The 22,918-nt window shown below is 38.9% G+C and overlaps 3 protein-coding genes across 6 annotated transcripts in view; 1 reads left to right on the top strand and 2 right to left on the bottom strand.

Annotated features, from left to right (window-relative positions):
* The window catches only part of bckdhb (branched chain keto acid dehydrogenase E1 subunit beta), a 57,925-nt gene extending 53,620 nt beyond the window's left edge, over positions 1–4,305 (bottom strand). The window contains exons 1-3 of the mRNA XM_071470769.1: positions 4,073–4,305; positions 3,236–3,313; positions 1,020–1,088 (exon numbers count right to left, since the gene is read on the bottom strand). Of these exons, the coding sequence (XP_071326870.1) occupies positions 1,020–1,088; positions 3,236–3,313; positions 4,073–4,268 (343 nt within the window). The 5' untranslated portion in view covers positions 4,269–4,305. The remainder of the gene's footprint in view (positions 1–1,019; positions 1,089–3,235; positions 3,314–4,072) is intronic.
* A 1,646-nt stretch (positions 4,306–5,951) lies between these two features.
* ttk (ttk protein kinase) lies at positions 5,952–15,462 on the bottom strand. 3 transcript variants are annotated; one of them, XM_071470759.1, is made up of 25 exons: positions 15,350–15,462; positions 14,592–14,679; positions 14,264–14,486; positions 13,894–14,000; positions 13,651–13,794; positions 13,347–13,461; positions 13,171–13,252; positions 12,926–13,047; positions 12,724–12,796; positions 12,478–12,574; positions 12,110–12,332; positions 11,773–11,879; positions 11,325–11,468; positions 11,051–11,223; positions 10,679–10,824; positions 10,397–10,523; positions 9,922–10,014; positions 9,618–9,775; positions 8,702–8,853; positions 7,907–8,031; positions 7,725–7,799; positions 7,459–7,635; positions 6,575–6,671; positions 6,384–6,469; positions 5,952–6,284 (listed from the first exon to the last, which is right to left on the bottom strand). In XM_071470759.1, exons 2-25 carry the CDS (start codon positions 14,677–14,679, stop codon positions 6,216–6,218), a joined length of 3,003 nt encoding a protein of 1,000 aa, XP_071326860.1. In that variant the 5' UTR covers positions 15,350–15,462; the 3' UTR covers positions 5,952–6,215. The 3 variants fall into 3 exon arrangements, with proteins under 3 accessions (XP_071326860.1, XP_071326862.1, XP_071326861.1); XM_071470761.1 differs by having other exon boundaries at positions 6,080–6,284; positions 13,347–13,422; XM_071470760.1 differs by having other exon boundaries at positions 6,080–6,284; positions 15,329–15,379.
* A 442-nt stretch (positions 15,463–15,904) lies between these two features.
* Positions 15,905–21,712, top strand: ebag9 (estrogen receptor binding site associated antigen 9). 2 transcript variants are annotated; one of them, XM_071470771.1, is made up of 7 exons: positions 15,905–16,212; positions 16,733–16,827; positions 17,099–17,180; positions 17,356–17,520; positions 18,418–18,528; positions 19,178–19,269; positions 20,176–21,712. In XM_071470771.1, the coding sequence occupies exons 2-7, from the start codon at positions 16,745–16,747 to the stop codon at positions 20,291–20,293; spliced, it is 651 nt and encodes a 216-aa protein (XP_071326872.1). In that variant the 5' UTR covers positions 15,905–16,212; positions 16,733–16,744; the 3' UTR covers positions 20,294–21,712. The 2 variants fall into 2 exon arrangements, with proteins under 2 accessions (XP_071326872.1, XP_071326871.1); XM_071470770.1 differs by having other exon boundaries at positions 15,993–16,212; positions 16,738–16,827; positions 20,176–20,435.
* The last annotated feature ends 1,206 nt before the right edge of the window (positions 21,713–22,918 follow it).

The following is a 22,918-nucleotide window of genomic DNA, read 5'->3' as shown; positions in this document are numbered from 1 at the left end:
TTACGTAAACTGCAGATGCGTTTCTCTTCATGGATTCATAGTTAAGAGAAAGTTGCAGTAGCATCTACATCCAAATATGCTTTTTTTCACGGCAGACTTTTAACGTTTTGACATTTCTCAGTGAGAAAACAGGTGTAAATAATAAATTCTCAGTGGCCTCAGTTTCAGGGTCCTGGTTTGGTTCTTGCTGGCTCACTGTCACGCCGCCATGGCTCACTGGGACACTTGAATCGAACAAAGCCATTGTTAATGTTATTAGGAACACGTGTGCTTTACCTACATTGACAAGTTAAATGTCTTTGGTGAAAAACAGAGCAGTGCTGCAAACGTTTCTGCCTGATATAATTCAGCGCTGATCCTTTATAAAGCACAGATATTCAACCGAATGAACAAAAGAAGATGGTGATTCTCATGAGTGCAGCGGCTCTTTGCTCTGCAGTTTGTCACTCAGACACTTTACATTCATTCATATTAGGATTAGGATTGTGTCAATGTGTGTGAAGCTATCTCTTTTAATTGGCTTTAAACTCTAATGTACCAACCAGGAGTAGCACAAGTTTTAGTATTTTGCACAGAACAATGACAATAAGACTTTCTATCTTTCTAAAAGATCATATTTCAACATAATGAAAACGTATACACTGGCCCACACACTGATATCGGGTCGATCTCTTTAGAAAGATGTTCAAACTGTAGGCTTTTGACTGTAACATTTAACACTCAAAGCAATTGCAATCACCACTGTCACACTATCTCAGCTAACTGCCTCAGCTTTGTAAGACTACCCTGCTACAATAGACAAATAAGTGTAAACGGATCCCTCTGGTCCTCTGGGTGAACACTGAACAGTAATATAACCGTGTGGGTGAGAAGGTGGTGACATACTTCAGTCCCGTGCTGCCATCTAGTGGAAAAACCACGTAAAGCAGACTGCAGCACAGGCTGCTGACGGTTCAAGCTAACTCAGCAATGATGACAGCGATTGGAGGGGGGGTGTCACGTTGAATAAAACATCTTACCATATTTGTCTCTCAGACCCACTGTGCATCGGAACACTCCCCCGAAGGCAACATCTTCCCCAAAGATGACTGTAGATAAAAAACACAATTAGTGATCAAAGTGCATATTCCTCAACACACAAGAGCAGAACAGGAAAAAATACACAATAGGGCTGAATGATATGCAAAAGAAATAAAAAATTTAAAAAAGCCCACCAAATTCACTCAGCGACTGCGATGAGTGATGTTCAGTTGGAATTGTGATTTTTGCCTTTGATCGCTTTGACAAAATATGAAAAATACTAATAATGTGATATTTGTTGGGTCTTGTACCAAACAAGCATGTTCCTTTACGTGTGGAGAACATCATTTGTAGGTCGAGGCATCTCTTTAGCACCACAATGCCTCATTAATGGTCTGCATGAAACCCTGTATGAAAAGTTTCAGTTCCTGCAGTTTGAATATTGCACTGGGCCGTGTTGCAGTTTTGATAATATTTCGATTAACTGTTCTGTTGTATCACACAATAAGGATCCAGACAGAAACTCACACTCAAACTGGAATGGAAGAAAAAAAAATATCATGACACACCAGTAGCTCTGCCACAGCTCTCTGAGTGGGACTTTGCAAAAAGGCTGCTGCTTCATCATATAACGAAGACAGGTAAGGGATTGCTGCTACTCAACATGTGCTCAGGTTGTCTACCATCCACCATTTTCTTTCTCTGAATCAAAACAGTATGTCATGAATCAGCTTGGCATCATGGGAGTTTTTGTCTTCATTGTTAAACAACTAATTGCCGTTTTATTTTTAGGTTAGGATTCCTTCAATGTTCAATGTTTCAGGAGGTTTTTACTGAGAGCTGAATCATCCACAGAGCTCCTCTCCAGAACAAACACTCCAGGTGATTAAATCTGGTGAGAGAGAGAGAGAGCGAGAGAGCGAGAGAGAGAGAGAGAGAGAGCGAGAGAGCGAGAGAGAGCGAGAGAGCGAGAGAGAGCGAGAGAGAGAGAGAGAGAGAGAGATGCAGCAAAGGGCCACAGGTCAAATTCGAACCCGGGTCGCTGTGGTTTGGACTAAGCCTGACTGGTATGTGCTCTACCAGGTGAGGCACTGAGGCGCGCTGCTGAGGTCCAAACATCTGATGACTAAAATCCTTCACCTGGTTAAAGGTTATAGTTATTATGGGTTATAAAATGTGGCGCTGACAGGACTTGGAGAAAGCAGTCAACTGGAGTGCTTTAATGTCTGGCCTTTATATGGAAAACTCCGGCACAAAACATAACACCTAAACACCTAAAAAGTAAATTTATTTTGTCTAAAGACTGGATTATCACATTTCTCAGCATCATAATCTTTAGCTTTCATCCACAGTTCACAACATTTCCTCTTAGGTTTTTATGTAAACTTGCTTGTACCTTCACTTTATAAGCAAAGAACCAGATATTTTCTCATGCTATCGTTCATCTTTTGTACTGATGATTTAACTTGGACAGTTTAATATCGATCCAAGCCACAGAAAACCTGAGTCACATAACATTACAACTGCAACCATTAGCCGATTAATTGATTAGACAATCATCAAAAATTTAATCTGTACCTATTTTGATGATCGATTAACCATTTCAGTCCATTTCCAAGCTAAAATGACAAACATTTTTCAGCATGTGCAATATGTGAATTTGATGCTTTTCTCTATTTTAAAATCACTGTAAACTAAGTATCTGAGTTTTGCACTGATGGACAGACAAAACATTTGATGATGCCACCTATAACTTGTGGGGAAAAAGTGGAGGACATTTTTCCAATATTTTGTTATGTTAAAATAATTTATTAAAAAAAAAAAAAAGTCAGATTAATCAATGATGAAAACAATAATAATGTCTATGGGGAAATCAATAGGATTTTTACTTCAAGAACCAAAGACTTACAATGAGGACACAAATTTCCTGAACCCTCATGTCCTAAAACTGGCGACATCAAATTCCTTTGTATTATTATTTAATGTTACTGTCACCCTGGTATTTAGTCCTTAAAAATGCACTGACTTTGAGTAACACACAAACGAGGAAGTGTGTGTGCAACTAACGTAAGATTTCCCTTCATCATTATGGACTTGGACAGAGAGTCCAACTGTAGGCCAACGCACACTTACAAAAACTGCATGACTGTTAGTGGAGGAACAGATTTTCATCTAATAACAGCTACAAAACTCCTTTCTTGTTTTAGCTTCCTACCTGCTGTAGGATCACTGGCAAGAGTGTTGTCCAAGGCACTTGTAACTGACTGGAACAGGTTCATCTTCTGCGTGGGACCTAAAAGATATAAAAAAATATATTATTATAATAATAATAATAATAATAATAATAACAACATTTTAAACAACTTGACATGAGCAACACTGTTTTTAGATTTGACAAACAGCTGAACACAATCATAACTGACCATACCAGTTATTGCAGACAAGAAACCACATGGAAACTTGGCAATGATTCACAGATATCAAACAATGGGACAGACACTTCATTGTTACAGTAAAGGAAGACATTTTACTCGTAATGTCTTTGTACTGAGTTGTCTTTCTGGACCCATTAGACCTGTATGCAGCAGTGTAAGCGTCGACGTCCTGGGGTCAACAGTGAGCTCCTGCCTCATCGGGCTCAGCCCCTCACTGTGAGATATAGATACCTCTCTCAGTGCTGGCACGGTGCACCAACCTGACACAATGTTCAAGTCGGAAGCCGGCAGAGAAACAAAACACAACCTTACACCTGTCTGTGAAGTTTTAACCGAGCTATGGTTGTGTCACTGAAACTGGAAATGTTACTGGGTCACTCGTATGTCTAGACTTTTTAAAATGAGGCAATGTCATCCTCTGCAAGGTAGTTGTCCGTTTAGCTTTGCCACCTGAAGAGACCGCGCAAATATAACTTTTCCATATCATCTAACCGTAAAGTGTTCATAGTGTCGGTAAGCCATTTGTTTATATGATTGTTAAACTACCGAAACTTTCACTGCTGCACAGTTCGCTCCAGTCAAAGCGGCTAACCTTAGCCGGCTAGCCAGCCACTCACCGTACTGTGTGGGGACGGGGTCAGGCTGGAAGGTAAAGTGCGCTGCATGTCTTCGTTGCGTTTCTGTGCGGGAGCCGCAGCTCGGCGACACTTTAAGCAGAGCGGCTCTCAAAGAGCCGTGAGCCCCGGTGCCGACACCGGTGATGGAAAGTCTCAGGTTCGCACCCCGCAGGAAAAACCGTGCAGCCGCCGCCATCACTGTTGTTATGACTGACCAGGAAGGGCAAGATGAATTAAAGTGTGAAGATCGTCTAGTACAAGGCGGAGTCATCACTCGGTGGAGGAAAATTGTAATACATTCCGGTATCAAGACGAAATCACGACCCACTTCCGGGTTATCATACAGTATATTCGGCCTCTTTCATCAGTCTCTCTTAAACCTGACACATCATACTGAGGTTTCTTGTCAGTACTCTTCTCTAGTGTATTGATAGCGATATTTCACCACCGGTCAAGATAAAATAAGGGTTTTAATTGGATTTCAACATGGGGTTTTCAACAATATCCTGTAGTTTATAATATGTTTATTAAAATTTTAAGAGCCATTATAGTAGAAGATACCAATAAATATTGAGGAAGTCATTTTTATCTTCGTTGAAAAAGTGGAACAAATGCTAGTGTGAGAAGAGAGCTCTTGGTGGTACCTAGAAGTAGCGGCAGAGTGAGAACTCCTGTTTCCTCCTCCCTATGCCAGCTTCCATGGCCTGGTAAAGGTTGTGATTGGTCGAAAGGGAGGGCGGAGTGCGTGGTACAGATTTTGGGTACAATCGGTGCACCATAGATTTAAAATACCGTAATTGATGTGAACACCTATTGAAGGGGTAAAATTGTCTCATTCACAAACAGCAAAAGGACGATGCAAGTCTATCCAGTTCTTTTTAACAAAGCCTCCCAGAAAAGTTGCATGATGACTAGTTTTCAGGTCCTGAGACACCTGATGGTGCTGCTACATGTGCTTTGATTTGACCATATTTGTGCTCATGTGCAGTGTTATCACAGACTGTATATGAGTGTTACACAAAATCAGTGTTCAGTATTATAGCCTAAAACTCACGTTTGGCCTCCTCAATTCATGGAACTGCCTTTATTTTGCTGAAGACTGACCAGACTCTAGAGCTGAAATGATTAATTGGTTGACTGAAAAATTCATTGGCCTTGAATTATGATGTTTTTTCTCTTGTTTTCTAATATTTTGTATTCTAAATGATTAATTAATAAATTAATAAAAAAACTCCTATGCTGGATTAATACCACGTTGTCCTAGGTATTGTGTGTCAGTTACTTTAAATAAAACAGCTTGTCTGTAGAGAGATGAGTTTTAATAATACCAATAGGTCACAAGATGATGCCGTTCTTCAATTAATTCCATAATAGGAAACTTTATAAAAAGCAGGAGCTCATGTTTTGTGCTACCTGTCATTCTCTAAAATAAAAAAAATAAATAATAAATAAATAAATTAAAAAAAAACTTTTGACCTTTAACACATACAGGTCAATTTTGAAATGCTATGCTAGCTAATGATAGCGAAAAAAAATCTACATCATTGTCATCTTCAGGCATGAGCAGCATCATCATTCACGATTATCAATGTTATTTTTGACTCACTTTTGTGATACTACTGTCCCTAGAGGCTACTTCATCAGGGTTTATTGTACATGATGACATTTGTCCTGGAGAGGACTGAAATTTAAAAAAGAAAGCAGAAAAATTTACTTATAGAAAATTGAAAAAAAAAATGCTTCTTGCAGAAAAACATCCCCATCATGTTTATCTTGGTGTGCTTTGTCAGGCATTTTCATTTAAGGAGTATTTTGATAAACTGAACATGATGAGTCCAGTGCAGTGCAATAAGTGTGATAAAATGACACTCCTCGTCAGTTAACAACTCTAAAGGGTACAGTATGTTTATTTGACTATGATGTATGCTTACATTTATTATCAGGGAATATAAGAAAAAATGAAAAACAATGAAGCTATATATTTCATTTCAAGGAAACAAGCATACACATATAGATTAGTTAGTTTCTACAGGGGAAAGTATTGTTTCTGTACTGGTTACGTACAGTGGTTAAGAGTCAACCAAAGGGAAAAAAAAAAACAGAAGAAAGAGATGAAATATCCACATCACATTTTCCAGGATAATTAGGTTGATGACTTTGCACACTCTGCAACATCCAACTTCCTGCCGGTGCTGCACATTTTGGCCAGATTCTGTAAAAAGCATAAAGCACGATTATTATTTAAGAAATCCGTAGATGGAGAAAAGTTAGATGATCTACTGAATGGAGTTGGGATTTGCAGTTCACTTACATTTGCAGCTCGTATGATGCTGTTTGGAGACTGGAGAGCTGCAAGGTCTGTTAAGATCCTCTGTAGGTCACTGTTACATGGAGCTTCTGAAACAGGTGAGTTGAGGACAGGAAAGTGTCACTTGGTGTACAGCAAAACTGCCCTCCAAGTACACAGACTGTACTGATGAGTGTATGAGAGTGTGTGTGTACCTGGTTCAGGTGATGCTTGTGGCTTCAGCTGCAGGTATGGATGCTCCAGCAGCTCTGCGATAGAGATTCGCTCTCTGGGGTTTCGTACCAAGCACCTCTGAAATAACCAGACAATAAACGGCTTATTGAATTTTACATCACTTCAGCAAAACTTCTGTGATTTAACGCTAAATCTGTGGGTTTGGTATGTGAAACATCTGCTTACAGTTAAGAAGAAATAATAAAAGTTGATTTCAGCTTTTATGCTGTAAATAATTACTGAAATGCATGTATTATATGAAGTACTTTTATAAAGTATTTTCCTATCCTAGTGCTATTATGAGGAGTTATTAGGATTTTTAACACAGATCAACAGAAAGACAGATCTATGGGAAATGAGGAAATATCAACTTGATATAAGGTGAAAAAATCTCTTAATAATAATAAAATATAATAAACTTATGTTTAACATTACTTTGCATCTTAATTGTACACAGACATATTAATTAATTACCTTTTCTACTGATAAGACTTAATACAAACATCCACATCTTTCACTGTAATACTGCACAAAAATGCATGGACATGAAAACATAAAAGTACAAGCACAATAAAGTGCTTTGTGTAGAAATTTAAAATTGAAGAGGTCAATATGCAGTTAATATGGTTTTACACAAGCAGAGTTACATCCTTAACAGCAACTGCAAAGCGTATTGTCTTATTTTTAAGAAAAGGTGAATATGTTCCAGTTTGTTGGTCAGTACGGGCTTGATCACTGTCATCTCAAGTGCCCTTTAGTGCTGTAAAAATTTTCAGGTACCAGTAGCTCACTCTATTAGACATGTAAAGTTTACTTTGATCTTGTTTTCACAGCACACTGATGGAGTGCAGTCATGGTTTCTCACCTTCAGCACATCCAGCAAATCCTTCTCTGAGATGTCAGGAAATTCAATCTTATGGGAAGGATCAATGATGGCGTGCAGCTTGGTAATCTGATTGGTGATGCTCTGGAATGGAGTCTTCCCATAAGTCATACAGTACAGGATACATCCAAGGGACCACACGTCACCTTTGGGGCTGATCTGTGGAACAATGATGTTTTTAATCTCTCCACTGCAGTCACAGGTTATTGCAAGGATGGGTGAATCAGTAAGAGTGAGTAAAACACTACCTTTGAGCGTGCTTTTCCTGGCTGGGATGAAGTGTCTTTGATGGCTTCAGGGGGCATATAGTTCAGGGTTCCTACCTGTGTTTGACAAACAACCATGTGTTACACACACAGAGTCCAATCACCCAGGCTGCATGTTAATGCTACATGTCACATGTATGACATGTCACTAACAAAAATCTTACTTGTGAATCCTTCATGATGCTTGTCACATCTGGTTGGATTCTGTTTGCAATGCCAAAGTCAATCAGCTTCAGTGAGGCATTCACTATGACAAAGTTAGCTGGCTTCAAGTCACTGTGGACGATTCCTGCATTGAAGATAAAGATATGTGGAACAGTTAGGAATCAAGATAATTTCAGGGCATTTTCTCACCTATAGTTCAATTCCTCTGGTCTGAGGTTGAAAATGAAATGGTCCGAGTCTTTTCACAAACAGAAAAATCCAAGTGAACCAATCACTTTGCTTATTGGTCAGATATGTCTGATACAAGAAAGTAAATACAGGAAGAAGGTCGTGTGTTCTTGACTGGTGCATATTTTCAGAGATAGAAGCATTACTATGCAATTTAACATAAAGCAAGAGTAGAGTCAGCTAGCTGCTGTTGCCATTACTTTGTAAAGAGACCACGCATGCTACAGTTGGTGCGCCCTCCCGCATCCCAGACTGCAGAGCACACCGGGTTGAGAGAGCCGTTTAGCTCAAATTTGTGGAGTACACCTGGCAATTGGGACAGATCTAGGTTGGATCAAGTTCTCACAACAAACAAACTGCTCAAGAGTTCATTTGTGACCAGACCACCTCCTCTCAAGAGTCTTGGTGCGGTTGTTTTGGTCTGAAGCCAAGCACGATTACTGTGTCACATCTGGCCAAATGAAAAAGACCAAAATGAAGATGTCTAATTTAACTAGACTAAAAAGCACATGTATAAAAACACACCAAATAGTAAACAGCACTAAGAGCTTCAATAGGAAGACAACCATGTTTGTGGATGGTGTGGACGGCCTCGAGCATGTTCTTCCAGTAGAACTTCCTCTCCAGCGGATTCACAGCCTTGCGGTTTCGCAACCAAGTGTTCAGATCGATGTTTCCACACTCCATCAGCATGTAGATGTAGCTGTTGGTAATTTCGCTGCAAACACACATACAGACATCAAGACATTTTTGCCAGAGATCCCTATTCCAAGTCAACATTAAGAAGTGACCCCACCTTTGGATCAACTAGTCTGCTGACAGTGATGTGCCATTAAACTTAAGATTCAAGAGAAACATATTTCATATGTTGTACTGTGCATCCAAACTAAATCCACATATTTCTCATCTCATTGGCTTGATGCTGGCTTAATGCTGTTTATCAATTTCTATATAACACACATAATTATATTCCATATTTGTGGTGTTTTATCAAACATTCATATTTTTTTACTAAATTCTCATGAATTTCTGTAATGGCACATTACAGTGGTATCTTACGTCATGCTCCCTGTTTGCTCTATTTTTGTAAGTAGTATTTTACTTTTACACATAGTTGATTCACAGAAAAATAACTGCCTATTTTCAATTAATTATTTCAGACATTTATTTGGCTGGAAATGCCACATTTACTGCTTCCAGCTTCTCAAAGATGAATGTGATGCTTGCCTTTGTCATACATGATAGTAAAATGAATATCTTTGGGTTTGGGGCTTGATAGGACAAAACTATTCATCTAAAAAGACATCACCTTGGGCTGTGGGGAATTGTGTTGTTCTGTTTTGTTTTGTTTTTTTGTACCACATTTTAAGGATATTTTATAGACAATAAAGAAAATAATCTGTAGCTGCAGGCCTATAAAAAGATTCAAGGTGATCACTGCACAATGTATCAATATTATTTTTGGATAGGTCATGTACTCACTAGTCGTAGAGCTTTATAATTTGATCGCTGTACTGCTGCAAGTGGTTCAGATGTTCAATCTCATTTTTATAACTTTCTATTGTCTGCGCATCAGCCTCTTCCAGGTCGACATATTTCACTGCAAACAGCTGCTTTTTGTGATCGAGGACCTGGTAGACCTGGACCAACAGGAAAAAAAACTGTCAGTCAACCGAGGACAACAAAAGACTGTTATCGGTAAAACTTCAATGATAAATAAAATGTTGGAACATAATTAAATTTTGTCCCTCCAACACATCACAGAAATTCATTAATAATGTTTCACCTTGCTTGATCCACCCCGTCCAATCATCTTGAGGATGAAGAACTGCTTGCCCTTAATGGTAATGGATTCATTTGACAACGCAGTAAAGGAAGCCTAAAGGAGATTCAAACAAAGATATATCCCACCATTATAGTTTACAATGACTCCTTGTGTAGCAACCTGAAAACAGAAAGGGGCTCCCTGGAAAGCATTTTTTACTCAGACGAGCTGCATAGCTGTTTGTGTCCAGGTTGTGTTTCATCCATGCAAAAACATTTTTAACACTCCATTCACTAGAATATAAAAGTCCCAGCATCATAGCACCATTTCATTAGAAGTCACTTTGTCTACTTGACAATGTTGAGTGATGTTGGCCCATTCAGTTACAACAGGTGGTTAGTGTTGTACAAAAACTGTTGATGGTAAAATGTAATGTTCTAGAGCTAATACATTTGAGGCTAAAAAATACCATCAGAGGTAAGGTATGGATATGTACCTGTGGAGTTTGGAAACAGGCTGCTTTGTTTAGAGGTGTAAATGACTGCTGAACAGGTCCAGCTCTGTGTGCTGCTACTGCAGAGGATGACACCTCAGGACCCCTCCTTACAACAGGAGTAATAAAGCTGAGGGGGGAAAGATAAGATGTGACTGGGCAGATTTTTTTGATGTTATAGAGAAGCAAGAAATACAGAAACAAGAAAATATATAGGATCATTAAGGCAAATTAAGTGCTGTTGATAATATTCTACACCAGCAGACACCCAAGTCAAGATCTTACCTGCTAGCACTGGGGTTTCTGTAGCTGTTTGGTGTCTGGCAGACTGTTTGTGGGTTCAGTCTGGATGGAAGCTGGAGGGACGGAGTGGGAAGTGACTCATACACACGAGGAACAGGTCTTGGGTCAGGTGGGGTCGTACGTTTATCCTAAGATAAAAAAAAAATAATTGGAATGATTTGATTAGCACTAGGGTAAGATTTTAAGATTGCCAAAACCTGATTCATTTGAAAATTTTATAAACAAAAGGATTATTGTTTTTGGAGAGAGTATGAAGAGAAGGAATCAAATCAGCACACGTTTATGAAACATTTCAAATGGTTGGTAAAAAATGCATTGCACAGACATAGCATTAGATAAAGAATGTTATCAGACCTCTGGAGAAACATGCCGGTTGACGAGAGTTGGCATCTTCCACTCTGATAAGGGCTCTTTGTTGGCAGGTTTAGGGTGCTCTACAGAGCGGTTCACAGGGACCCGAGCAGGAAGCTGAAGTTCCTGGTTTCCACCATGACTAGAAACGCTTACTGGAACAACTGTTTGTAAATCTTGAAGAAAAACACAAGGAATTAGAAAAACTTAGTTTGCAAACCAAGTCCATTCCAGTGCTCTGCCCTTGACAATGAAAAACTCTTCAATGAATCTCTACCTGTGAGGTGTTCTTCCTCCTTAGTGGGCACTAGCTGTTTCTCTCCAGCTTTAAGGTTACGTATGGCCACCTCCATGAGCTCAGCTGGCCTGGCATTTAATGTCTGAGCTTTGTGCAGAATTGAAGTTGCTTTCATCACATTACCTTAAAAAGGAAGGAAGAAGCGAAAAACTTTATTGCATTTCAATTATGTTTTGCAGAAAGGCTGGCTAGACAAGTAGTCACTTTACTGACCAAGCAAAGTTTGAAGCACTGCACAATTGTATGTGTACTCGGACAGTGTCTAACCTTAAGCTACTTGCCATCAATTTTACTGAGTTATTATAATCACTGCTGCAAACAGTAATTCTACCATCCATTATTTACCATCCATCCCAAGTTTGTGCATTGTTTGTGTTTGTCTATATCAGATCTGAGGAAAATTAAAACTAGTAATAATCCATCATACCTTGAGACACCTCAAACTGGGCATGTGCTATGTGGACAAAGGCAAAGCCCTTGCAGTTGGATCTTGCAACTATGAAGTGGTCCTGTGCTTCATCTGGGTCTTCAATCCTGCAGAGAAAGAAATGTTGTTACATCTATATAGCATGTGACAAATATGCTTTATATTGACATGGTTTAGCAATAATGACCTTTTTGATCTTAGCATATGGAGATTTTTTTGTGTATATGTATATTCTATCCATATTGCCAAACCTTAACCACACCCACAATGAAACATCCCCAGCAAATGCCACAAAATCCCAAACTGTAATGCAGATATAGAATTGTCATCCACATACCCCTTGAGTTCTGCATATCTGACCAGTATTCTGGCATAGCAGGTGTTTTTGCTGTATTGTCGGATTGGCAGCCTAGAGAAGATTTTAGAATAACAGTCCTTGAGCTTGTTCAGGAGGTTGATGTCTGTGTGAGGGTTGCCTCTCTTCTCCAGGTTCATCAGATATGTCCAACACGACTCAGGGGAATTCGTTTTGATGACCTGGTCAAAACTGTAAGTTACATCTGCCAGAGAAAAACAAGGTGATATGAAAACTGTAAAAACAATCTAAACACTAACTGCACTTTGTTCATACAGTTCAAGGTTGCATTGATTACTCAATAAACTGCAGGGCATTATGTGTGGCAGATTTTTAAGGTTAAACAGTACCTTCCATTCTCAAGGTGTCCCGTGTGTCATGTGTGTGAAGGAGTGTGGTGGTGGAGTCCACAGCTGCCTGCTCCTCCCAGGGGCAATGCTCTGGTGGCTGAGAACACAGCAATATGAGAGGAAGATATTACACTCCCTCCTCCAGCTGAGACTGAACATCTTTGCCGAACAGCGCAGTGATAATGTAAACTGTTGAGGATTCTGACTTTGCACACATCAAAACTACCGCTGCATGTTTATACTCACTTGAAGATCGACACAATTTTTCTTTGAGGATGATAGCCCAAATGAAGGGTTCATACTTGAACCAGATGTTTGCCTAAGACATAATTAAACAAATATTGATACAATGCATCTAACACTTGAAAAGAAAATTAAGTGTTGGGGGAAGTGAATGGGGGAAATAACAATCAAATTAAACCTGTTTGGAAATGTTATAAAAAGTTACCTGGACAAACTGGCAGGGATCGATGCATCACTTCTCTTAGAGGGCTTCTCGTAGATGTAGTCACCATCATCATCATCCTCCTTCTCTGGGATAGAGAAAGGTACCACAGGAACTCTTCCTGGCTGTAAAACAAAAGGTGAGAACACAGCCACCACAGGACTATTGGTAATTTATTTCATTCAGAGTCTGAAATAAATGCATAGTACAGTAATTTGTAATAACACAAGCAGGATAAAATCTCTCACCATGCCAACTGCTCTCTTGCGTTGAGATCCAGCTCTCCAGCCTGGTAGTTGGTCATCTGATGATCCACCAAGGGAATCAGCACTGAAGTGCAGAGATCAACATAAAAGGTCACATTCCATTAATCAAACAGAAATTTTATTAAAAAAACCACTGAAAGCTGTTGTTTCATTCTTACCCTGAACCAAAAATACTGGAGAGTTGTAAGTCGCCCGTCCCATCTGATATTCTGCTTATTTTTTGGAATTCTGAGCCTTTCTTGACAGAATCGTGCACATTAGTGTTGGGAAATACTGACAGAAAGACAGCAAAATATGAAAATCAGTTTGGAAAAGCATGACAAGCAAAAACAAATGGGTAAGTTAACAGATATTGGTATTAAATACTGCATTGTAACAGTAAGCTATGACCGTCTGAATGGTTGTATATCAGTCAGATAATCTAACCATATGTGATGGAACCAAACATGAATAAATACCCACGTGGTACATTTTCCTTATCTTCTGAACAGAGGAGTTGTGTTTTCCCAGTCTGCATGCTTTGCAAAGCAGCCTCCAGCAGCTCCTTTGGTTTGGCACCAAGTTCAATAGCATTCTGCAATATGTAAATTGCTCTCTTTGTATTGCCTGTTAAGACGAAACAGCAGACACTGTAAGAATCCAGATAACATGTCTCATTGGAATGCATTTATATGAACAAGAAGAACAAAAAGCACATCTCTCTACCTTGAGAATGCTCAAACTTTGCATGTGCAATGTGAACAAAAGCAAAGTTCTGGCTGTGAGACCTTGCCACGTTGAAGTTGGCTTCTGCCTCATTGACATCTTGGATCCTAATGAAAACAGAAAGACAGAAAAACAGACTAAATACAAACCCTGCTGTTGTTACCGAAATGACTAACGGAATATAGCGGTTTTCATTAAACTCAAAAAAACTTTATATAAACATTATATCTTATCGATATTTGTACAATGAAATCAGTACTGAGGCAACATTTTCCACATCATTGATGCTTTCAAAAATCTTGTCAACTGAAATTAAAAATGGAAAGGGGACAAAGGTCTTGAGGCACAAGTGAAAACTTTGGTTACTTACGCTTTTAGCTCTGCAAATCTGACCAACATCCTGGCATAGCTCTCATTCTGGCAGTGTCTTCCCAGTGGCATATTGGAGAATACTCTGGTATAAAAGTCAATGAGTCTTGTGAGGTGGTTACGATTCAAGTTAGGGTCCTCTTTCTTCTCCAGGTCCATCAAATATGAGAGACACGATTCAGGCGAATTTGAGCCGATGACCTGGTTAATATTGTCCGTATCATCTATAGCGAGAGCAAAATGTAATGACTTGATTAAATACTGACATACAGTATTCATACTAATATATAAGGATCTTACAAGGACATGACTATGTGAAACACCATTACCTTCATTGAGATACTTTTTGATTTTGTTGAGCTTTTGATAAAGCATTGCAAGCTGCTGCTTTCTGTCTGTATGCTCCTCTTCCTCCATCTGAAAGTGAAGAATAAGTAAATACACTACGTATCGCAGAAAACATGTCTCTACTCTTATATGACGATATTTACCAAGACACCGTTCAAAACAATGAAAACTGCAGGGTTCTTTACATGATATGAAATGTGGATGAGTCATACACATGACATACACATACGCAACCTTTTAAAACCCTTTGCAAGTCACTCTCCAAATTCGATAACGTTATAAGTTATATTTTACGCATTAACAGAGACTCGATGAACATAGAGCAAGTGCAAAAAATGAATTGTCCTGTTCAGTTACCACAATGAAGTGCTCCTTCGTGGATTATTTGTTTGTCATAACAGTGTGACTCCAATTAATAATTTTCCTGACGACACATTGAGTGTTGTTTGAGTAACATAACATTCTTCATATTAGAAATTCCAATAACAAATGCAAGGTAGAAAATAAATGCATATCATTCTTACATTACAAAAATATCTCCTTTCGTGTTTACAAAGTGAGTTAGCTCAGTTAGCTAAGTTAGCTAGTTAGCCAACATGTAGCTCTGTTGTTAACGACAACTAGTTTAGCTCATAGGTTCCCCCGTGGGTCCCTCAAATTCACGTGAAATTAAAACTGTATAAATAAGTGTATCAGCAAAAACATCAAAATAACATACTTCTATTGAAAAACGCCTCACCGTGTTTACGCTGTCATTAACTCCTTTTCACTTACGGGGCACGAAAAAGGCTCGACTTCAACTGCCAGTTTTCAAATATGCCACTTCCGTTCAAGTCGTGCGTTGATTGGGTAGTTCGTGGTGACGACAGGTTGCGTTCACGTTTCAAACTAACGACGGTCTGTAGTCAAGAAGACAACTATAATGCCGATGTCTAGTAATTCGTAAAGAATTATTGTCATTATCATACATAATTATTACGTATTTTATACATCTTTGAGTTCAGGATTTATTTACAGAATTAATGGTCGCACAGAAAGACGATAGTAGTAAGCCTTCCTGTTTGTCTGATGCAACAGGACCTACTGGGGAAAAAAAGTCAGGATTTTGCATATTCTTATACGGTATGTTTAGATATATAATTACAATTATAATTACACTTATATGTTTATGCATCATCTTTACGTATCTATTCCAACTGAAATTCAAATGTTTACCATGAGAAACCAGTAGTATGTTTTATTTTTCCAATTTCCTGCAGCACCTGAATGCATTCGAACCACGCTGTACTTCCCTGTTCCTGCTCCTCCCAGCTCAAAGATGGCAGCCAAGGGACAGAGATGAGCGACGACCCAAATTTAGGAGTTTTGTCATGAAACCACATTGGGTTGTGCAGCCGTTACATGCATAGTTTTGACATGACGGTGATATATTTTTTCTCCTCCAATGTGTCGTCTTACGAACACAATTAAAGAGTTCACTAATAAAATGTTTTCCTGTGGGCTAAGCTAGCAAGCAACGGTTAGCAAATAAATGAACTTGTCTTTTTTGCCTCACAAGAAGAAAGCAGCTGCTCTGAGAACGGTGCATTGTCATTTTACAAGGTGAGTAACACTATCTACTTATATGATAGCAAAGACGTGCAAAAATCCAACGGGCAGAAATAATGTAGTTGCGTTGATTTAGCTAACATAATAGTAGTGGTTGTGTTATATCGGTGGTTAACATTAGTTCGATGTTATTGTTCTAAGGTGCAGATTGCGTATTAAACAAAAGTATAAATGTGCTAGTATAATTGCATTTATTGGTGTTTAACCAATAAACCAACAGTGCACTCGTTTACACACAAGCAGGGTAGCATTTTAATGAGATGCTAGTGTCACGGCTCTCCAAATTATGAATAGACTGGTTGTTGGTACATAATGTTCATATACGCCGACACATTTCTTTGTAAGGACTGACTCCTGACCTGCTGTTCTTAATTCCATTATGCCCTGCATCAATATCGATCTGTTGGAGACTTGCTTTACTACACATCCTGGCAACCTGGAGCAAAACATGACACGTATGTGCATCATTGTAAAGCCAAATGCTAATAGTATTATCTCTGATCCTTCCGTCCAGTTCAGTTTCATCATGGCCATCACTCAGTTCCGTCTCTTCAAGATCTGCACATGCCTCGCCAGCTTACTTTCTTTCTTTAAAAGGTTGATATGCAGGTGAGTGCAACTGAATGCTTCACAAATGCAATGTCCAATACCCCTGATACATGCTGTTCATTTTATGGAAGTCTTGCCAATGTAACTTTCCTTATTTGAAATACTTAAAGAATATTAAATTGCCAAAATTTTAAACCCTGGTTGGCAGAACAAACTCTGCACACTAAAGAAGTCTGACCTTAGTGTTTGATAACTGTTCTATCAGTTGCTTCTTTTTACAATACTTAATTTGTTCCTTTTGATTTTTTTATTGTATTGTATTATTTTGCAGGAGTGGAAGGGGGCGCAAGCTCAGTGGTGATCAAATAACCCTCCCAACAACAGTGGATTTTTCATCATCGGTACCAAAACAGGTTAGTAAGTCATCAATCAACACAAGCAGCCCTGAGAAATTCAGAGCTTAGCATTCAGTGTTTGGAAAGGCAAACTACAGATGTAATCACCGGAATCACCAAAATTCTAAATTTGCATGTATTCCCTTATACACAAACTCTGCTCTTCGATTTCTATGACTTCAAATTGTTCCAGTCTGCACAGCCAGAGATTGAAGAATGGAGCTCTTGGGATGAAGATGCTCCTACAAGTATTAAGATTGAAGGTGGCAACGGAAACGTTTCCCCTCCACCCAATGATGTGGATGAAGAGCCCGACTATTTCAAAGACATGGCTCCCACCATCAGGAAAACACAGAAGGTATGTCCACAGACAGTGCAGCTCATCCAGTATTAACCAAGCAGACGCACATTAATGGTACACTGGATGCTGTGAATAAATCTTTTTCAAAGTTGGGGACATTTGTTACACGTCTCTCTGATACTGTATTGCTGTATTGCTGCATAAGCTAACTGCTTGTTCAGGTAGGTAGGTAGATAGATTACTCTAAGAATCCCAAAGGTAAAGTACAGTGTTATGTTATCTATTCCTAGATATGTTACAGTGAATACACACATACGCACACAAATATGTTTAAATACAATTTTAGTTTACTTGTTGTAAGGCATTTTTGACTGAGCAACAGCTTTCTTCCTATGTTTGTGCAAAACTAGACAAAGCTCGCCTCTGATCAATCTGTGGACACACAAAGGTGAAATAAAGTTCTGCCCAAGCATGTGCCTCTCAATAATATAGCAAATAACCAAATATCCCAAAATGGAGGTCATTCTGTTTTAATAATATCAATAAACAAGTTAATTGTGAACTAAAATGACCGGATAGATTATATCATGATATGTGACTATAATGCACTTGGCTTGCATTGTCTGTTTATCAAACCTTGATTGAAATATCAGGTTAGACCAGTCAACAAATCCCCAGTGTAATAAGGATGTATCAGCTGCCTGACTGAAATGCAGATTTCCTCATCATTTGCTTGTATTTTCTGGTAATATTGTGAAAATGAAAACATGCTGTAAAGCAGAGAATAGTGCACCTGCATTATTAATAACAAATTACACTATAATTTTCTTGAATTGTGCCTAATTTTGAATATAAAAATGACTACATGTATGCCTGTTATGGGACTGCACTGCATCACATAGTACCTCAGCTGAAGTCTGAGCTCCTTTCCTCTCTCTGGTTTCCATGTTGCAGATAGTGCTGAAGAAAAGGGAGCCTTTGAACTACCTGGTGCCGGATGGCTCAGCGGGATTCTCCAGTAGACTGGCAGCCTCTCAGGATATGATGACCTTCAGTCCACCGTCTGTGAGTTACAGTTTTACACCATCTGAAGCTTCAAGTAGGTTTCCTGCTTTTGTTATTTGATCGATGAAAAGTTTAGGACTGAGCAGAGTTTCTTGTGTAGAGTAATATGAAATAAAATGCAGGTCTGCCCAAATTTTACATTATTTTTTATGTGAAAAATCATCAAAAAACTGAAAAAGATAAGGAAATGATAAGGAAATAAACAAGATTGAAATAAACAACTTGAGTTGTTAAGTATGTTTGTAGACTCTATAGGTTATACACTCTCTTTAGACTACTTCACAAAAGCATATTTAACAGATTTTAGTAGGAAATGTAATATGTGAGAAGGTGCTGGAATGGAAAGGGAAGGTAAAACTTGCTGTTGTATTTGAATATCCACAACGAATAATGAAGTTTACTCATGAGAAACTACTGTAGCTGCTGATAGGTTTGTTGAAGATACACTTTAGAGTAGTCCATACAGTTAAGGGGTAAATAACTTAACAGTGTGGACAGCACAGCCTCTTACATACAGTCTATCTCAAGTAGGACACAATGTAAAATACTTAGTATGCTTTTTGGTGTTACTCAGAAATTACAGTACTCCCAAAAGAAATGTTGATGTTGCATCTTCAGGGATATAATTTGACACTTTCCTTTTCTACAGGCTGAGCTTGGAGAAATGGACAACTGGCAGGAGGACACAAACGCCTGGGAGGACGAGTCTGATGCTGCCTGGGAAGCAGAGGAGGTGCTCAGGTAATATGTCACAGATGCATCTGTGTCTAGAGTAGATTTGAAAAGTATTCAGACCCCTTCATTTTTTTCATATTTTGTTATGTTGCAGCTGTATGCAAAAGGGAGGAGCTCAGTTCACACTGCCTCTGTGACACACGTCACCTGGGACCCTCTGTGTTTTTAACGCTCCAAATCTATTTTTAATAATGGCATAATAGGCCCATTGTAGGTTTAAGAAAACAAATATGGAGCCAGAGGAGCAGGGTAATACTCTGAGAAAAAAACGCTGAATTCCAAGATTAAGGTCATAAATTTACAAGGAAAAAAACAATGGATGGCCTAATCAAATTATAGCCAATTTTTAAGATCGGATGCAAGGAAATTTAGCTCAGGTTCCTCCACATGGAGCCTACATTAAAACAAATTTTGTTCAGTGAATTTCTGATACCAGCCATCCAGGTGAAGACAGTTTTGCCAGCCCCCTCAGCTGGTTCAGACACCTGCTCTGACAACAGCTGACGATGGCTGAACTGTGTCAGTGTGGAGTGAATGGAGAGAACACTTCATGTCAGTCATGTCCCGTTGTTAATGTCGATTCCCCGTTGGTGTAACATGATGGTGAAACCCAGTACTTGGTCAGCTCTTCTAGTAAGAAGAAAACAGACATTAGGCTTTCTGGCCTCCTTTAGTAATGATGAGTATAAACAAATGTCTCTCATACATATCACTTAAAGCAGATGAAAGCGTAATAGTCAGAATGTTAACAGGTGCTCGCTCCCTGTGGCACTTTTCTATTTGGGTAGTGTAGGTTCCCATCATGGCCAGCAGATGACAGTGTGCACCATCATTACAGCACCAGCAGCATGACCAATAATAATATAATGACATTGCTTGAAACCATGTGTTTGTTTTGCCTTCATTTAACAGACAACAGAAGCTGGCTGAGAGAGAAAAGCGGTCCATGGAGCAGCAAAGGAAGAAGATGGAGAAAGAGGCTCAGAGGATGATGAAAAAGGAGCAGAAGATCGCCGTCAAGCTCTCATAACACTTTAGAAATGCTCAGTTTTGAGCCAAAGGGATAGGGAGTGCAAAAGACACTGAATCAATCGTTAATCTATCTTTAAAGTCATCAAACCAACCAGGATTATCACTGTACACTACTTATCTGTTAGCCTCCGCCATGTTTCCACCAGCAGCCATTTTAGTCTGTTTTTCCAGCCGCAGAGGGGTAAAATGCATCATTCTTCAGGGCAGATATCGCACCTGGTCTACTTGTTCAGGTGGCAAAGTCATTTTGATTTTCAAGGGAGAGTGGTATTCATACGATCCAGTTCATCATAGGTTAAAGGTTAGAAATCTGTTGGTAGTAGGTAGTGTAGATAAATGTTCTATTTTGGTTTTTCCCAGGAACATTTGTAAATAAACTGGTACCTGTGCTACCTTTTGAAACTCAATTAGGGAGTACAATTCCTTTTCTTTGTCTTATTTATAACCTCAAAGGACAAAGGAGTGTAATTAATTTTAAGCATCACTGTATACCAGTGACATCCCTTGGTTTGCTTGATTATTGTGTTTTTATATTTATGTCTGTCATTGTCTGAAAACTGATTTTGATTTTCTAATGAATGTTGCTTGATATTTCATCTTATCTCCCTGTGCTGTGCAGCCCTGATAACACTGGAAATCTGCATTAAACTGAAGGCTGAGGATTTTCAATGAGTATGGACAAATGACCATAGACTAGAATTCAGCCCAACGATAAATGCTATGGGTTCCTATGGTAATCTCATGGCTACTGATTCCCATTGACTTTTCTCTTTCCTTAGGGGAAAGGAACTTTAAATAGTTAACACTCACTGCACAGACACTGTCTTTATAAAACATAGATCACCATCACATTGTAATTGCAGACCAGTTATCTTGGTAAGAAAAAACGTTTGCCTTCTTTGTCATCTGAAAATTCAAGGCTAACAGTGTTGGAATAATTGGTACCACTGCCGATCGGCAAGCTGTTGTCATGGTAACAATGGCAGATAGAGAAAGGCCTTTATAAATTGAAATGTGCATACATGATAGAGTATGTCTTTGGTCCATGACTTGAAAGGGAGCCGTGTTTCTGTACTGAATGTTACAATAAGTAAAGCTTTGCAAGCAGTGTGATCTCATATTTCTAACTAAATACTGAGTTAATGTTATCTATCAAATGATTTATTGACCCACTCAGAGGTGCTGATTCTGTTAAAACTTTGATAATAACATGGATGATTAGTGCATGATCGGGTTTAAGAGTTAAATTGAAAGCAGGTATTTATTTGAAGGGAATTCTGCAAACTATCTATGTGGATTGGTGTTTTCTTCGGAAATGCTCTTTTCCCAGCTGTTTCCATTGAGAAAAGCTGCATGTTGTTCTGTTTTGTCATTTTGCACTTTTAGTTTTTCCAGAAATGAATCACAGAGAACCCTTTGTTTCTCGTCTTTTTTTTTTCCTCTTCTCATCTATGTGTATGGCTTCGTGTTATAAGAATTCTCATGGCTGAGCACAAACAGGCACTTACATTGAAGTAATAAGCCCACAAGCTCAATCTGGAAGGTCTGGCAGATTGTATACCTGATGTATTAGTCCTACACAGGTTTTTAATAAAATAATTTGATTCAGGTGAATATATTAGGTCTCAAGTCTCCCGCCTGATTTATAATTTGGGAAACACTGTCTGAAGCTACTACTGTGCATACTGCATGATTATTTTTGCTATGGGTACAGCATATAGCTTTGAGCTTTTTATCAGCCACTCATCTAGGGATGATAATGTTGGTCAGACTGAAATATTTGTTTGTACAAAATTTCATGGCAATAAATCCAGTCATTCATGGTCACCAGAGGATGAATCCTACTGACTCTGGTGATTACCTGACGACCTACCAGCACCATGAGGTTGACATTGTTGATTTTGATTGAAAAGTCTCAGTGACAATGAAATTTGTTACACACATTTGTGGCCCTTCAGAATAAACTGTAATAACTCTGAATGCCATCCTGGGGTTAACATTTAAATTTGTCCAACATTTTTGTATTGGACAATTTTTTATGACCAATTACTTACAAACATTTAACATTCCCATTAGCCTCAGCTATAATATTTAATGCTAATTAGCAAACATTAGCATGCTAAACTAATATGGTGAATGATATACGTGATAACTGCTAAATGTCAGCATGTTAGCATTGTCATCAACATTAGCATGCTGATGTTAGCATTTAGCTGGAGACACTGCACTGTACAACCTAACAGAGCTGCTAGCATAGACTCATAGTCTTGTTTGTATCATCACCACCTTGTAATGTCCGACACAGAGACGGCCTTTGACCTTTATGGATTGACGGCTGTCATCGCTCATCTGACCTCCATCATAATGATGTCACTCCCATCTGTCCAGGGACACTGCCTGTCTGCCAAAACCTCTTAGAGGCTGACCCAGTTTCAAAAAGAGAAAATGCACGTCATCAGTCTTCAGAAAGAGAACAAGCTATAAGGCTGAATAATTGTCCTGAGAGGCTTGAGAATCATACAGTATTTTACAAGACTGGTGTGTTAACAGACTCGACACCATTGCTGCCCACACATATTAATGTAGAATCCGCAGACTAGTGTGGGGATTACAGCATCTGATG

This window comes from Trachinotus anak, unplaced genomic scaffold, assembly GCF_046630095.1.
Source record: "Trachinotus anak isolate AG129_WGS33_773 ecotype Australia unplaced genomic scaffold, CSIRO_AGI_Tana_v1 ptg000032l, whole genome shotgun sequence".
In the NCBI taxonomy this organism is placed as follows: Eukaryota; Metazoa; Chordata; class Actinopteri; order Carangiformes; family Carangidae; genus Trachinotus; species Trachinotus anak.
This window is presented reverse-complemented; position numbering and strand designations above follow the sequence as displayed.